An 18,269-nucleotide genomic window follows, 5' to 3' on the forward strand; every position below is an offset into this window, starting at 1 on the left:
GTTGTTTTTCTTTTTTTTTTTTTCCTTTTTAAATACAAATCCGCATATTGATTTTTAAACAAACAAACAACACCACCCCCCCCCGCACGCCTCTGGGAGGGAAATAGCCAGGTGAAATCTCACTCTGTTTCCATGGACAACCCGTCCATTATCACCCAGGTGACTAACCCCAAAGAGGAGGAGATCCTGTCCTGCGCTCAGGATAAAGGTGAGCTGCCTTCTCTCTTTCTCTATGGTTTACTTTTTTTTTTTTTTTTTTTTTTCTCTTTTTTTTTTTTTTTCTCTTTTTTTTTTTTTTTCTCTTTTTTTTTTTTTTTCTCTTTTTTTTTTTTTTTCTCTTTTTTTTTTTTTTTCTCTTTTTTTTTTTTTTTCTCTTTTTTTTTTTTTTTCTCTTTTTTTTTTTTTTTCTCTTTTTTTTTTTTTTTCTCTTTTTTTTTTTTTTTCTCTTTTTTTTTTTTTTTCTCTTTTTTTTTTTTTTTCTCTTTTTTTTTTTTTTTCTCTTTTTTTTTTTTTTTCTCTTTTTTTTTTTTTTTCTCTTTTTTTTTTTTTTTCTCTTTTTTTTTTTTTTTCTCTTTTTTTTTTTTTTTCTCTTTTTTTTTTTTTTTCTCTTTTTTTTTTTTTTTCTCTTTTTTTTTTTTTTTCTCTTTTTTTTTTTTTTTCTCTTTTTTTTTTTTTTTCTCTTTTTTTTTTTTTTTCTCTTTTTTTTTTTTTTTCTCTTTTTTTTTTTTTTTCTCTTTTTTTTTTTTTTTCTCTTTTTTTTTTTTTTTCTCTTTTTTTTTTTTTTTCCTAATTTTATTTATTTAATTTTTTTCTTTCTGGAATTCTCTGCTTCAAAACGCACGTAGTAACAACTTGCATTCTTCAGCGACCGTATAATCCTCTCCAGGCTGCTGGGAATAGAGGAGGGTTTGTTGGGGTTGGGTTGTGTTTTTGTTTTTTTTTTTTTTAATGTGGGATGAAGATATTTGCATGAAGGTCTCTGAAACTGCTGGCTGGATACAGCTGGGAACTTGTTACAGTGTTTAAAGATTGCCTGGAATCGGTTATTTCCATAAAATACTCTTGCTCCTTGAGGGTGGGCGAGGTAACTTTGTAAGGTGGTCACTTTGTAGTTGGTGCCCTGCTCCAGGGAAAGGAAAGGATACCTGTGCTGGATGTGTGGGAAGGTTTTGAAATCTCGGCTGTAAAGATCTTAATTATTCCCTTTTCTCTCCTTATTTTTTTGGGGGGGAAAAAAAAAAGAGGGTTCTGATTTCTCTCTGCTTTCCTGCATTCCTCCCTCCGTCGCGTTTAGGAATCTGTGCAGATTTTCAGGTTTGTTGTTGGAGGAGACTTAACGTGTCTGGGGAAGAAACATGGGTTCCTTTTAAAAGCGGGCTCTATTTGCTCTGTCGATAAAGAGTTGTCGCTTGCGTAAGGCATCGCACTGAGGCTGCCTTTTACTCCGAAATAAGGTGAATCCAGCTTGGCCAGAGGTGCTGCTTCTCCTCAAGAGTCTAGACATTGACGATTGACCTTAACCTTGTTTCCTTTGGGAAGCTCGGAGGGGGTTTTTTGGGGCTGTAAGTGGTTGTGTCCTCGCGACTGGCGATGAGGAAGGTACGGGTAAGCGGCAGGATTTGAGTTCTGGGGAGTTGTGTGCAATCACTTTCGGATTCTGGGAGCTATTTGGGTGCTGAGTTTGTGCTTTGTTACAGGCAATGCTGGTAAAAAGGGGGAGAAAGGACAGAAATGAGAAATAAGAGTGTGTGGCAACGTTGGTATCGTAATAGATCTCTGAGTGGTCTTCCAAAAGTGGTAGATTGATATATCTCCCCCTAAAATCCATGCTTTTAGTGTTCAGAAAGCTTCCATTTTTGTGTAGCTCATCTTGCCAACAGCGAGGGGTCCTGTGTCGGTGGAGAAGTTGCTCCCTGTTACTTTTCAAAGGAAAAGCTGTATGTGAAATCCCCATCTTCTCATCTCACCAGCGCTGGCTGCAGAAGCAGCATGCAGGTCGATTTAAAAAAAAATAAAATAAAAATAAAAATGCCATCAGGTTGGGGGTTATTTGAACAAAAATTGGTTATTTGTGTTGGGTACAGGAGTGCTTACGTAACTCTCCAATTCCTGTCCCTCGTGAAGTGGCACTTTCAGTGCGAGGCCTTGTTTGTCTCGAGAGATTTCTGATGTTTTCCTCCGTTTTGGCGGTGTTGAGCGTGGGGCAGCTTCAGTACCTGAGGTGCTGGTGCTCTGCTCTACCAACCCTCCTAAGACCTGGTCTGGAGGAGACTTAACATGCTGCCGTGCTCAGATGTTGTGGTCTTAACAGCTTACGTTCTTGTACGTCCTGGGAGAGCTTCATCGATATTGTTAGCAGCTGGTTGAAATTTTAGTGTGTAAAAAGCCAGTTGAGACAAGTACGAGGAGAATTTGACAGCTGGAAAGAAGAGAGTGAGCATCCACATCAAACAAGTGTCTTCAGAGTCCTCGGTACAGTGAGCTACGCTGCGGAGCGAAAATATGCATATAACTTGCATAACTATGCAGTAACTTGCATAATGTGCATTGTGTTCCTTCTATTGGTTTGTCTTCGGCAGAAAATCGTGATGGTCTTTAATTGCATGGCGGGGGCTCTTCGGGCTGCGTGTGAGCAAGGGTGGGCTGGGGGAGAGCGGACGGAGGGTTGGTGGAGTTTGAGACCAGAGGAAACTTCAGCGTGATCTTAATACAGGAGGTGAAATAATGGTGGTTTTTTCTGAATTTTATTTTTTTTTTTAACGTGGTTGAAGTGCATGCTTTGGTTTGACTCTGTGGTGAGACTCTCAAATCACACCAGCACAACTTTTGCAGAAGGAGGGTTGCGGGTTTCTACCTTTTTTTTTTAACCTAGCTTTCTCCTACCTCTTCCACCACGGCTTTTGCCCACCGTTGGAGGTAGGGAGCTTGGGAGAACCCGTTGTGCTACCTGCCTTCCTCGCTTGGCTGCGTATCGCGTCACCCCATTTTCTGTTAGAAATCTTAACAGTTTTAGCAAAGCCTTTAGGTCCGAAGAGCTACCGGAGAGCCCGGAGCTGCTGTGGTGAATACAGAGAGCTTCCTGGTGGGAGACTGGTGTTTAAAGTGAGTCTTCCCTGCTAACTCAGACTGAACTGAATGTGTTGGTACAAAATGGCTAACAAACATGTTAAGGCACAGTGAATTAACTCTTTATTTAACGAGTACAAGAAACGCCCGAGCCTATCTGCTGAAATTTCTACTGTGCGAGCAAGGGCTGTCCGGTTTAATTAAAACCTGCTTTTTCCTCTGATTTTAAGCCTTTGGCTGCAGAAATATGTTCCAGGGTACATAGTGGCTTGTGGTGGCTTTGGGAGTCAGGGTTTTCTTATAGAGGTTTTGGGACCTTCTGCCGGTGTTTCTCGTGGAAAAAAATAGATTTCTTTCTCTTGTTGAGCTGGAGAGAAGCAGTTTTACTGTAGCTGAGCGGCTGCTAAATAATGCATGTGTATACCTTCAAGTGTTTGATTTCTTTCCAAGATTTTTTTTGGAGCATTTAATCAGCCACGAGTCCAGCATTTAGCTTGATTTATTTTTTTCTAAATGTATTTATGTTTTAAAAGGAGCTTGGTGTGCAGTATATGCTTATGCCAAATTTCTCATGTGCAAGGGAGCGCAATTCGCAAGAAACAGAGCTGTTTTCTGGTCGTGGGGCAGTTATGTTTTTAGGTAAATATCATGCTTTGCAAATAAAAATGGCTGAATGTTTTCTTGCTAATCCAGATGCACTAAAAATGAGCTTTTGAGAGAAGTGAAGCGGTGACAACTTGTTAAAGAGGAGCTTATTGGTACTAAGATGGAATTGTTACCATTTATTTTTAACAAATAGTAAAACATTTTGAAGGTGGAAAAAACCAGATCTTGGTACATGAACCATTGCCTAATATGTTGCCACATGGTGGTGCACTGTATTTAGTTGTCTGTCAAAAGGAAAGCTGAGCAGGGAAAGTTGCTACAATCATGTTTTATTGTTATTGTAATGTTTGCTCTGAAATGCCAGTGGTGTTCTCCTGCTCCTGGAGGATGTTGGTCCTTATCTGCGTCGTTAAATCAGTTCTGGGAAATAGAAACTTACATTCTCCCAATTGGAAGTGATACGTAGGCGATTTAAAAAAAAAAAAAAAAGCTAACAGGGAATTAAATTCTCCATGAATTTAGTGCTCAAAGTATTTTTAAAGTAATGAAAATAGTAGTTCTTCGCAGAAATATTTTATTTTGAGGTCATTTGGCACTTCTGGAAATTGGCAGCATTATCAAGACTTGAAATTTAAGTGGAGAGATAAGTACGTGAAAAAGGGTTTGTTTTACCAGCAATCAATGTGAGCAACTAAGAAAAAATAGAAATAAAAATTACAAAGAAAAACAAAATCCGAATCTCCATAGAATCAGTTCTATGGATAAAACAGACTGCTTATTTTAGAAGGGAAGTATTAGTTCTTATTAATTAGTTGAACAGTGACCTCTAATGTAAAATCTATACAGTTAAATCTATAAGAAACAGGGCAGAGCTCATGAGTCTTTGCACAGAGTGTGGCGTAGAGAGTGTGATCACGGCTGGGTAACAGGCAGGCAGTCCAAAGAAGTGAATTTCCTTTTTTTTTTTTTTTTTTTACTGACATGCTTTAATTTGATCCTCATAAATGATGCAAATTCTTGGCAGTTTCTGTGTGCCAAGTTAAGTAGTAGCATAATAATAGTCCAGTCCTCCTTCAAGTACCAAATCCTCTGGGCTGTGGTGTTGTGTTTTCTCTCTTCAGATACGTCTTTCCTGACTCCTATAAAATTTGTGTGTCAGCTGAGCATCCATTTTCAGTTATTTACAGTAACCGAATGTTTTAGTGTCCCTGCAGAAGTGTATTTTCTTCTGCAATAAGTTATTTGAAGAAGGTTCACTTTATAATTCTTTTTAATGAACAGTGCAATTCCCCAAGGATGTTTTCACAAACAGGCAAAGTTTTTTTGCCTTCCTTTCTTTCAAATGAAATTGGAAAAAACAGCAGTGAGACCAGTATTCATTATCATTTAAAACAACAAGTTCTTAAGATCTCAAATTAAAAGCCAAAGCGAGCATCTTTAATTGTGTCTTCAATAAAAAGCATTTTGAAAATACATGGAAATATTTTGAATATTCTTTTTTTGCCATTACGTCATCAGGATTCGGAGTGCTCAAACATTTGAACATATGTTAATGTTCCTGAGACGTTGTCTCAAGAAATTTTTATAATATTAACTACAGATTTTAACTTGAAAGTAGCATTTTAATTTATTTTTTTTTTAAAAAAAAGGATGTGGAAACCACTCCAGCACTACATTGGAATGTGAATTGCTCGCAGAAGGTAGAATTTTAAATCATTAACTAATGACATAGTTGTTACATGAAACCAGAGTAACCATACAGTAGGTTTTGTGTTCCAGGGAGACTGTAGTAACCTGTAGTAACCCAAGATTTGATTTAGGGTAGCAGTTAACGAGCTGCAGTATACTGGCAGTAAATGATAATTTGCATTAATATCTAACATTTAGTCCCTGTCAGTAAGCTGCAGCGTTTTCGGTTCTTTGTAGCGCGTGTCATCTCCAATTCATATTTGTTTCAAGGCAGCGATTTAACTAAAGTGTTGAGAAGTTTTAACATGCCTTTAAAAAACCAAAGTTGACCTACATTTTGTCAATTCAGTATTCAGAAATGCAAATAGCGTTTCCTGACATAATCAGTAAAACGCCGTGTGATCGATGCTGCGCTTCGTCTTTCAGAATTTAATCTGAACGATACAAATAAGCCTCTGGATAATGACTCCACGTTTGTTCCTTTAAAGTGATATGAAACTAAAATTCTGAGAAAGCAAAATAAAATGAAGTTCACTTATTTGGTCAGTGTTGGTGAAAGATGACGTTCCCGATTGCCTGATGGATAGATTTAACTGTGGGAAGCTTATTTTTCCATCATGGAACACTTAATTTACAAGGTGTACTATCTTGTGAAAGCCATCATTCAAGCATGAAGATGGTTGCAAATTGGTTCTTGCCCACCATTTTTATATATGTTGAATCTTGAATATTTGCTCTATAAGCAAGTGTGCCTTTGTTTTCTGCTAAATTTTGAGTTGGAAGAGTTGTTGGCCGTGACCATCATGGTTAGTGCTCATTATTAAATTTCCCATTAAAAATCCCGTTTCAGTCAATCCTGGACATGGAAATGTTAACTCGGGGACTGAATTTGTTCCCTACTCAACCCTACCTGATAGAGAATTTTGGATGGATTACTTTGAATTATATGTGAAATGTTTCTGTCCACAAGATTTAACCTTTTTTTTTTTTTTTTTACATAGGAAAAGCAAAGCTGGGTCTAATTCTTGATGTTCCTCTTTAGTTTCTTACCCACTGTGGATCAGCTGGGGAAAATGTGGCTCATCCCTCCTCCTCCTCCTCCCTGCCTGGGGAATATACCTTGCTGGGAGAGTAGCAAGGCATGTGGTTGGTTGTAGGACCAGGGAGGAGAAGAGACCTGCCCAAGTGCTCCAGCTTGTTTGAGGGATAGAGAGGAGGGGATGATGAAGTTCTGGCTCTTGAGGGATGCTGAACCTGTACAGAGGCTAGTAGTGGGGGAGAGAATAGGTTTAGGGTCTGCTATGGGCAGTGGGTGCTCTCATGATGAAGTTGGTGGGTCTCTGTCCACCCAGTAGGGTGGTTGTGTGTATTCCCTTTGCCCAGTTCCTAAGTATATCCAGAAAGGGGCTGGAGTCTTCCAAGTTGAAATAGGAGAATGGCTGGTAGAAATAATGAGCGAGGCTATTCATAGAATCATAGAATCTATGATTAGCCAGGCTGGAAGGAACCTTTCAGATCATCGAGTCCAACCCTCAACCCAACACTGCCAAGTTCACCGCTAACCCATGTCCCTCAGCACCATGTCTACCCATCTTTTAAATACCTCCAGGTTTGGAGATTCCGCCACTTCCCTGGGCAGCCTGTTCTAATGTTTGATAACCCTTTTGGTGAATAAATCCTAATACCAATCCTAAACTCAAAAACAAATTAGATGTTCAAAGACCTCATCTGGATTACTGGTAAGGGTTGTGTTTGATTCCTCTCGGCGGTGGAGACCTGGCTGGAAAAAATCTCACAAAAACGCTCAGCAGCATCTCTGAAGTCTTCCTGTGTTTCTTTTATTGAATGATTTCGATAGAAGCTGTATTTTTAGTGCCCATCTTCCTGGGCAGGAGGCTCAAACAGGATGACACGGTGTCAGTGGGTTTAAATGCTTTGCTGAACTTCCAGAGATTTTTTGTAAGGGGCTGCAGGCAGGGACAGATGAGGGATGCCTTTTGTGCTGAAACGTAGCCCAGAGATGTTTTTAAGAGTTTCACGTTGGAAATGTTAATCTTCCATGAATCCTACTTTTGCCAGAGTTCGATGGGAGCTTGCTTTACTTTTACTGGAAGAGGTTAAGGCGTAAAAGGGACATAGATGTGACAAATATGGAAGGCGTAAGTAGCATCTAAATAGATCAGAGTAAAAATATGTTCTGCGTGGTCTACTGTGGTATAATTTTGGCCTTTTTTGTATTTCTGGAATGTTTTTTGTAAGACAAACAAACTCCAAAGTGAGTCCTGTGCAGTCCAGTCCTTCCAGTACCAGCTACTCCTGTGTAACATGGATATTAGTGGTAAAAAAAGCAGCTTTAGACAAGTAAGCAGAGAAAGTTCTATGCGTGGTTGTTGGGCCTATATAAAATTTGTAGCTTTATTCAGTGTGTTGTCAAAATGATCACTTGCATAAAAGTGCCACATCTTGGTGTTTTTTTTCCTACAGGAAAATAAAGTATGATTTGTGAAAATAGAAAAAACCCATTATTAGAAGTGATTTGCTGTACTAGAATTCTATTATCTAGAAAATTTATTGAGAGTTAAATCAGAATAAATATATGGTAGACTTGGCTCCTAAGGATGTCGGGTTTTTTTAAATGAGATTTTTTTTTTTTCCTCATTTCTTTTTGCAAGGAAGAACTATTACTCTCTTCTGAATGTTTATTAGTATGTTTAAAGCCTGACAGACTGCGGCAAATAAGATACCACGGGCTATATTTTGTACAGAAGAGCAACCCCAAATGAAGGATGTCTGGTCTGTCAAAACCTACTATGTGCATAACTTTTTATAATGTCTATAAAAATTTGGAACAATTTTTTAGGAAACAAGTATTTCTTGAGCGGCAGCCTGAAGTTACAGTATATATATAGATGGTTTTGTTTAAAGTCAAGTCATCTCTCGTGAGTAACTGGTCAGCCAGTTCAGTTGGTTGTTTTCTGCTGCTGTGGCAGAGCCTCCTTATTTTCTCTGGAGAAAGTGATATATTGATTTTTATTCACCGCTGTGCTCTCCCCCACCCCCACAGCTCTCCTGCTTCCTGACTTATCCTCCAGGATTCCCAGCAGAATTAACAGTAAAACTAACCTCGCTCTTTCCTTGTCTGCAGTCATCAGCAGTAAAAATTTGAACTTTCTTGTTTATTTGATGATTTGCAAAGCTTGGTCGTCTCCTTGGTGTATAGCACTCCTCTCCTGGTCTCTGGGACTTAGTAAAAAATTTTTTAAAAGGTATGAATTTTGTACAAAGATGTTCCAAACATATATTAACTATTTGCTTGCAGTCCTGCTTTATTTATATCCACAAAGGCTGTTTTATATATACACGGCTGAATGTTTACATATTTTTGGATTGGTTACCTGTGATTGCACGCACATGTGATTACTGGGGATCTAATTATCAGAAAGCTTTGATAAAGTTCAGATTGCTGGTGGGTGTATGTTTTGAAGTTGTTTCACAGTCTAAGGTTTGCTTGAACTATATGACACTGGCAATTTTTCCTAGTGATGGTTCAGATAGAAGTGGTCAATAGTAACACATTCCTACAAGATACTTCATATTTTATGTTTGCTTCAGCCAAGCTTATTAAAAGATCTAATATTTACCACCTGGAGAGAAAGGAGCTTTGAAGATTATAAAAGATCTCAATAAACGTTCACAAAGGCCTTACAAATTTTAAAAAACAGGCTTATGGGACTTCTTGTAAACTGAAACTAGAATTAGTTAAAGATATACATTAACAATTTGATGAATGCAGAGTAAAGCAAAGCTTTTCGGGGAAAAAAAGTTTAAGCATGTATTTTACAGGGATTTTTGGAGGGAAGCCTTGACCTTTCGTGTTTTTTAATTCTCTCCCTTGCTGTATTTTGCTTTCTTGCCTTTTTCTCTTCTCATCCCAAGGTTCTGGATTGTAACTGCTGCCTCTGTGTGCTCTGGTGATGCTGAAGTTTTAAGGGGCTCAGAGGTGGCTGTGTCCAGGGGTAATTCTGGTAGGAGGAGCTCCAGTAGATGTTTGAGGAGTGGGATGGTGCAGGGATGAGGAACCCTGGACCGTACTGCGTGGGCACATTAGCCCCTGGCAAGTTGCCCATAAGGGCATAGGAGCTATTTTATTAGGATATATGTTCTCTCTGTTTCTTAACTCCCTGTTATAATCTAGGCAGGTGTCTTAATGCAGGACCACCGCTGATGTATAGCAGCTTTGGTTCCTAAAGCCAAGACATTTATTTCTTCTTTGTAACAGTTGGTAAAAAGCTTTGAGTGAATTTTGTGTTGTATTTAAAGGGGGAAGGTGCATGAAAAATAACCAGTGAAATAGAGTCTTGTTTCCTCAGCACAGCATGGCTTCCAAATTAAAGGTAGCATATCCCATTTGCGTAAAAGGAAGCATTTGGTCATGCATCATATGGGTGACCTGTGCAATCCTTGGAGATATGGCTGCCAAAATAGTTTATCCGGGAATTCCTCAACAGGCTTAACTGTCAGCAACTTGCATCTATTATAATAAAAGTAATTGTTAGAAGGTACTGAAAAATAATATGGTAAAGGTTCTGATTGCATTTCAGCATATGAATTCCGTGTCACCAGTCAGTAGGGGAAGGAAGGGGAAAAAAACCTTTCCATAGTGACCAACTGAACACGTCAAGTATCTCTGTACTTAACGTTTATCACCAACTCTCATCGACAGTTTTCCTGCGATGGGTTATGAGTGCTGGAGGGATGATTCCCTCCGCCGAGTCGTTTGATGGCCAGCTGCCAATTCTCATGACTTTTTATTATACGAAGCTGATTCTGTTGAAAATCAGTAAGTTGAAACTGATTTGAGAGTTTTGGAAGCAGCGGAGGAGAAGGTTATGTTAGTTGGGGAATTAAAAAAAAAAAAAAGAAAAGGGAAAGAGTACTGAATGCAATCTACAGTGCAATTCATTTGCTAATTACGCATTGACATCAATTGAAAAGTCCCAGAAGGAGGGGGTTTACAACATAACTGTAAAACAATTTGCATCTGTGTAGAGGTCTGTGCTTATCCACAAAGGAATGAGATTTTAAGTGGATTTGTTTAATCGGGTTTTATCCTGAGTACATAGTTGTGGGACTCCTTTTTCCTCGCGTTTCAAAATCTCACGTCTTTCTGGAATATTCCCTCTTGTGTCGAGATTAAAGATGTCAAGGAAGCAAGTATGGTGAAGCTTAATGGAGAATGAAAGTGAAACCTAAAGAAACCCAAGAAACGTCCTTAATTTTAGAGTGGATTGACTACTTGAATGTTTCTGGCTCCAGATTATCATGGTAAAACTGACAGTTCAATGCAAACTGTGCCCTGAAATTCAAATGCCTTTTTTTTTTTTCCTGCCCCATAAGAGATTTGGAACACTCCAGCAAATTCTTGCTGTTCCTGTTGGCAAGATGTTAACTTAGACTCCGAAGGACATTCACTGTTAGTTTTATGGTAGTTTGGGGTGGTTTTTTCTGTGCCTGTCAGACTTGTTGGGGCCCAACACGTTACCTTACAGTTACTGCCACTTTTTAAACCACGTCATGACAGGAAAAAGGGTGACAATTTGAACAAAACTGGAAATCAAACTTGACAGTTTTGAAACAGGAATCTGTTCAGGTCTCATTCCTCTATTTACTTGTACTCTCCCTGCTGCACTTCATTATAAATTACCTGTTTAACATCCTTCTGGCAGGGAAGGGAGCTCTGAGAGCAGAGTCTTTTTAAAAATGTCTCTTGTCAGTTGTTTTGGTAGTGATGGATTATTTCCAATACCTTTAAATCAAACAGTTGTTTATCTTCAACATAAGAACTAAACACTCTTACTATCTCGTGTTATAAAATTGTAATATTATTAAAAGGAGAAAAATGAGCTTTCAGACAAAACCTGCCCCGGATGCGAGAAATAACTTGGATAGGGTCCCGAGGACCGGGTGCCCCTGGATCCATCAATAAGGTACCATGTCCATGAGATGCAGAGAGCACTCGGTAACTGCAGTACCACACGTCAAGAGAAGATGAGCTCAGCTTTATAATTTCTATTCAAAGTGTCCTTTCAGGAAATAGAAAGAACGAAACGGTGCCATTTCATTTTGCACTGTGTGATATGCTGCATTAAGCCCTGAAATGCAGAACTTAATGTTGACCTTGCGCTAATGTGGTTCTGTTCAAATATGATTTCCACAGTAGTTGTCAACTCCTCTTGCACCAGATGGTTCTGATTCTTCCCCTCACCACCCAAAAGTATTTCTTTCACCAAACTCTGTTTAAATAACGCTTAAAATCTTCCAAAATTGTGTATCTGAAAACGTTTATTGGAGCTTGGAACATAAAAAAATAATTCTCCTGTGCTCCTAAAACCAAGAAAGCCAAGAAAACAACCCCTCCAAAAAAAATATAAATAAAATAAGCTAAACCCAAGCAAACAAACAGAAGAATCCCAGCAATATTAGCAAGGGTATAAATTCTGTATAGGAAACTAATCATGGAAAAATCTCAGAAGGCAGCCGTGTGATGACGACCAGAAGGGCAGGTCCATAGGATTTTTAGCAAGGTCACCTGGCACTCAGTCTGTACAAAACACACTCCAACCCCTTGAGAAAGCAGGGTGGTGGTGTACAAGGGTACGCATTTCTTTGAGTAGTGTTTGTACTAAAACATAGAAGTAACATTGGTTTTGTTTTGGAAATGTCTTCAATGGGTACTGAAGAAAGATAAGAGTGAAATAGGGCTGGGCTGTCTCATCACGAGATAGTCCTAAATTCAACATGGTGGGGTTAATAACTGTTTAGTTTTGGCTTTGTTTATGCTTAATGCTGTGAATGAAGGATGTTGGAATTCACTTTAAATAGTTTTAGAAGTCCATAGGTAAAAATTCATTATTTTTTTTTCAGCAAACAGCAATGCACCTACAAACCAGGTCCTCTGCTAACGGTGCAAGGTTGAAGTAACATGTTTCTATTGGCTGCTTTAAGTTACCAGTTGGAGTTGAGGTGGGAAAACAAAACCAAAAATTTATGATGTTGTTTTTGAACTATTTTCAAGTAATTGTCAGCCCAATACATGCTGCTCCTTTGGAAAAAAAACACAGTTTTTTATAGTGAAGATGATTTCTGAAGTCCCACTGTAGGGGGTCTTTGTATGATAGCCTTCAAGTAACAAATGGCTTCATCTTCTCTTCCGCTAATAAGGTCACTAAAAATTTCTGGTTTGGATAATAATGACACACTTTTGAATGGATAATAATTCTGACTGGAAACCAGCTTCACAGTATTCACCATTTTAATAGCTGATGAGGTGCTAGTCAGCTAGCTGGCTGTTAGGAAGTGTTTTACAGGAGTAAACAGGCTTTCTTGCTTTAATTATGACCATATGTGTACAGCAACTGTGATTGTCTGGGAGTCTGTATCCTGTATTTTCAGTTAAATAGCTGATAAAATGATGCAGTTGTGGAAATGACTACCAAGTCCAGCAGACAGATATATGTCTTTGAAAACAGTTTTGGTTTTGATTTCTATTTCATCATGCAAAGCAACCAAACATTTCCTGAGGTTTGATGGTCTTGTGCTGTAACAAAGTAAACTCTGCCTATTTGTCTGTGCCTGATAAAGGTTACTGTTTGGAGCCAGTATTTAGAAACACTTTTTTTCTAAACAAATCTCAAGTTTACTTAGTGGCAAAACACCTATAAATTTTTGTGTTTTCTTTGCTGGTTAACTTCTCCATAAACAGTTGTCTTGCATGTTAAATAATAGTAGAAATGCACTGAGCAAGGGAGTTGAATATGAACATGTGTTATATTATTGATTTATGTTCTAGTGAAAGGGAGCAGCCAGTATTCACTAGAGAAGGCACTTTTTAATTTTAGGAAGAATTAAGAGACATGTCAGCAAGGACTCAGGTGCTTAAGCTGAAGACGCTTCTTTGGCAATGTTTGGGTAAAACTGACCACTGGCACCTTTCCCTCTGGAAAACATCACATCTATTCATATCACTTCCCAAAGGTTAAATGCAGCCCTTGGAACAGCCACAGGAAATAATACCAGTGTGCTTCTAAACCATCACCCGCCTTTTGGCCAAATATACCACTTTTCTTGCTTACTGGGAGGACCACATATAATTATTCTTGCCCTGCCTGGAGGCGGGAGGTGCCAGGAGATGTCCTGGGGCCCTGCACTCGCTGCCCATCGCTAACTTCCCTCCCCATTGGCTGACATATTTAATTTTTTTTTTGCTGTGTTTATTCACAAACACCACTTGTGTATTGATTTCAGCATTTTGGTCCATTATTTTGAGGAAAAGCCGAGCCATATGTTCAGTTGTCCCTCACCTGAGCTGCTTACTTGGAGGAGTCCTGTGTAATGCGGTACTTAAATACCTGGTAGAACTTTTTCAGCCAAATACTTGAGCTGTTGCTGGTGATGCTGGAAATGTTTTCATGTCTGAAAAGTGGAAATGTTGCTATGCCTTACCAGGTGTCCAGGAACAGGACAATTTTCCTTGCTTTGGTTGAAAAAGTTAAGAGGTCAGGGCGTCTTCCATTTTGTTCAATGTGTTTTAACATTTTTTCTTTTTTGGATTTTTTTGTTTTGTTTTGATAAAATAGTCTTTGATACTCAATAAAAATCAACGTGTGGCCTTGTCATGTGGGCATGTAAATAAGGTGGGTTTGTTTTAATAATTGGGGGGGAAACACAGCCACTTGTAACTGATTGCAGTGCTCTAGTTGTCTGCTTTGGGATGCCATGAATCGCGTCCTGGAGACTCCATTAACAGTAAATGCACAGTGCACAGTTTTCCTCTGACCTCTGTGCTTGGCTGTGTGCAAAAATAAGTGGAATGGAGTTCAGAATCCTAATTTGACAATTTTGTCGTCAGCTCCGCGCGCTGTACGTGCCGCACTGAGCTGTAACCAGGGATACGGAGTTGCAGAGTCCCACCGTTTATCTTTAGCTCCTCTTCAGAGGAGGAGAAGAGGGAAAACTTGGCAAAAAAAATAATATATATATATATTTCAGCAGTTGCTGGTGGTGTTCTGCTTCTCTAAGTTTAGCAGCGTTGGGGGTGGTTGTTAAAACGGGCTCTGGGATTTTGGAGCCCTCTGTTCTGAGCAGCGTTAGGGAACGTGGTGCTCCAGCATCCTGGAAGTCCCCGCTGTGCTGCAGCTTCTGAAGCCAAACTACCTGGCTGAATTTAATCAGTAATTTAGTGCAAATGGAAGAGGTTTAAAAACTCCCCCTGTTGCAGACAAGGATGGCGTAGCTTGCTCACCAATAAACTTCAGGCAGCGTGTTTAAATTGCAATTTGGGGGAGCTCCGTGGCACACTGAAGTCCTGTCGCTTTCCTCCATAGAGGCAAACCTGACCTGAGCATCAGCAGGGGCTTGTTGTTCTGCTGCTGTAGAGAAACTTCTTCTGTCTGTTACGCAGCCAGGAGAACAATATAGAGGGTTATGGAAAGGCTGCGTTATTCCAGGGGCCTTTCTGACAGTTTTCACAGCTCCTATAGGATGTTAACAAAACTCCCGTTGCAAAAAGCAGCAACTGAATATGATAAAATATCACTTCTTCTAATTGCTTCTCTGATGGATTCTGTCAGCTGGCTTCCTGAGTGAGTACCACCAGCATTTTTATGTCCTTGCACTACAGCATTTCCACAACGTCTGGTTTGATTGTCTATTTCTGAATTAAATAAGTATACTTATTGTGATCCTTTGCATAGTTACTTATCAGAAGTCTTTGTATGTAAGAAACTTTCAATTCCCTGCTCTTCTGAAGTCTGCAGATTGAAGGGAAATCAGTATTCGGTTATGGAAAGGGAAGGGGATTAATCTGGGATGATCGCTGATGCTGGCTATAGAAAGAAGTGGGATGCTGTTGTGGAAGGAAGGGGAGAGATCACAGGTACACGAGTATTTTGAGAGGGATCTGGCTGGATGTATCCCATAGACTTATTGATGTCCAGGGTGCTGCTAATGGGAAAAAAAAAAAGAGACATCCAAAGTCTGTATCACGTTAAAAGACGTGATATACTTCTCTTTTACCATCATTATTCAGGAAGCATAAGTTTACTGCACTGATAGTAAAATTAAATGTTCATAGCTCTTTAGAACTGCTTATATTTTTCTTATAAATTTCCTTTGACTTACACTTTCCGTGGTTTGGGTCTGAGTTTCAGGTCGCTTTCATCAGGGGAGGGAAAGAGGGCAATGCTAGAGGAGTCCCCTGGACTGGGGGGTCTGACCAGTGCTGTGCTGCAGGGCTTCCCCCTCTTCCCAGTCTCCATCTTCTTCCTTTTGTGAACTTCAAGCTGTAATACTTTGGAATCTTGTCTCACCCCGCAGGTATGTGTGGCTTGGCACCTCTACAGGACCTTGTTTGTGTGAGCTTAAGCTGTAGTTCAAGGGGAGTCATTTTAACACAGGTATCTGCTGTGTGTTTGGGGGGATGAATTTAGAGCCAGCTTTAAAATTCTGTTCTGAAATGCTGCTTTGGGACCAGATTAAATCATTCCATAAGCTCAGCTGGATGCTCAGTGGTATCATCTGAATGGTGCTGGTCTGTGATACTAAGGATAAAATTTAGCTCACTGTTGGAGCTTGACTCAGCGAGATTAATGGTGAAAGTTTGCAATCTAGTAAATATTTACAAGGCCTTTAGCAATTAGTGAGATGCTAACACTTTTCACCCTTTTCTGTGACCAGTGATTAGCGAGGTGGTATTTTATTTCTACTGGCAGGCTAGGGTATTGCTTGTTCACCCTCCACTAATCATGTCCCAGGAAGTAATTTAAGGGAATGAGGATGCCTAAATAGTGAGGTTATGGAAAAAAAAAAAAAGGCTGATTTTTCTAGGGTAAACAGAAAACTGAGAATAAGGTAGCTAACATAAAACTGGAGGGGAGATGGATAAAAGCTTTTAAAGAATTCAGTGTGATGTAAATGTCAGGTTAAAAAAAAATAAATCACATTTCAGATGTCACACAAGCCCTTTTTAGGTTTTCTTATTTGGCAATGTAATTTTTCAGGATAAAAATACTAAGCTACATAAAAGAATTTACAAGAAAAGGCGTATTGTTCATACAAGGCTGGCAAACTAATGTTAGCAAAGGATTTTCTTTTTTAAGTAGCATTATTTTTTTTTTAACCCATTCGTGGTATTTCAGCTGTTGTAAATACTTGCGTATAATATTCTAAATAAGTGAGAGTTTGTTGTTACCTGTGTATGTGTGAGCACAAGCTACACGTAAATACCTGGGTGTATTGCTGTGGTAGGTGATGTCCAGGCTCGTAGCACCTCACGATAATTGGGGTTGGGAGGGACATCTGCAGGGACATCTGTGTGTCCCTGCTCAGAGCATTGTCAAGGTTTGACTGTCTCCAAGGATGGAGACTTCACAGCCTGTCGGGGGCTCTCTTCTAGTGTTTGACCACTCTAATCCCGAATATTTAGGAGGGATTTATCCTGCTTGAACTTGGATCCGTTGCCTCCTCTACTATTCCTGTGTACCTCCAAGAGTCCCACTCCATCTTCTCTGTCACCTCCCCCTAGGTAGCTCTATTTGCTTAAACATTAATCTAAGTGTACACAGGAATAAAATAAATGCTTGTTTGTCCAAGATTTCCCACTTCCTCAAGCAGTTCTCTGATCATTTGAATATAATTAATCTGCAAAGAGCTTTTTCTTCCATTATGTTTGTAGTGATTTTTCAGTTTAAAACCAGTGCTTCGTTCTATTCTCTCACTTGCCTTGGTCCTGTTTTTTTCCTGAGGGTACAAAGATACTGTAGGTTCCTGTCGTCATGGAATAATACTGTTTTGTCACGCTCTCATGTACTCATCTAAGGCATTTTTTGGATTAGCATAATCACCTGTTGAAATTGCGTATCCCACTGTGCATGTGCAGCTTTTCAAATTATCTGGAATAACTAAAATCCCACTTTCAATAAAGTCATGCCTGACGTGAAAAAAAACCCTCAAAATAGTTAAATCACTTCGGAAAACGGAAGCTGAGTGTATTTGAAAGGGATACTCCTCTCTTCCAGCACACTCTTGTTAAGGATTTGACGTGCTGGTTCTTGAGACACTGTACCTGAGTTACTGAGTGTTTCAGTAAATACATCCTATAAATCCAGGAAGTTGTTTTTTTTTTTAATTGCCCAGTGACGTACCCAGAAAAAATTATTTGGATAAGGGTGAAGACAAAGGCAGGCTCAGGCTGAGAAACACTAGTGCTTTTATGCGAATAATACTGTTTTGTCACGCTCTCATGTACTCATCTAAGGCATTTTTTGGATTAGCATAATCACCTGTTGAAATTGCGTATCCCACTGTGCATGTGCAGCTTTTCAAATTATCTGGAATAACTAAAATCCCACTTTCAATAAAGTCATGCCTGACGTGAAAAAAAACCCTCAAAATAGTTAAATCACTTCGGAAAACGGAAGCTGAGTGTATTTGAAAGGGATACTCCTCTCTTCCAGCACACTCTTGTTAAGGATTTGACGTGCTGGTTCTTGAGACATTGTACCTGAGTTACTGAGTGTTTCAGTAAATACATCCTATAAATCCAGGAAGTTGTTTTTTTTTTTAATTGCCCAGTGACGTACCCAGAAAAAATTATTTGGATAAGGGTGAAGACAAAGGCAGGCTCAGGCTGAGAAACACTAGTGCTTTTATGCCCCTGTTGTATGTCTGAGCTAGAGTTAATACCCTCCCCATGCACACACACCCTTTTTAATTGGGTTAATTTACTCTCTCGAGAGGAGGTGGCTTCTCGGTGGCAAAGGGGTCTGCCTGTTGTAGCAGGGTGTGTAATTGTGGGTCTACACCTTGACCATGCTGGGGTAGGGACTGCTGTGTGTCAGGGTGAGAGCTAC

At 39.4% G+C, this 18,269-nt stretch overlaps 1 protein-coding gene across 2 annotated transcripts in view; it reads left to right on the forward strand.

Moving 5' to 3' along the window:
* Positions 1-18,269, forward strand: part of CTDSPL (CTD small phosphatase like) — a 100,863-nt gene continuing 82,594 nt past the window's right edge. Inside the window, exon 1 of one of the 2 annotated variants that reach the window (XM_014944940.1) lies at positions 1-208. In XM_014944940.1, coding sequence (XP_014800426.1) covers positions 133-208 — 76 coding nt within the window. In that variant the 5' untranslated portion in view covers positions 1-132. The remainder of the gene's footprint in view (positions 209-18,269) is intronic. The other variant, XM_014944942.1, reaches the window with a different exon arrangement.

This window comes from Calidris pugnax, unplaced genomic scaffold (assembly GCF_001431845.1).
Source record: "Calidris pugnax isolate Ruff unplaced genomic scaffold, ASM143184v1 scaffold54, whole genome shotgun sequence".
NCBI lineage: Eukaryota > Metazoa > Chordata > Aves > Charadriiformes > Scolopacidae > Calidris > Calidris pugnax.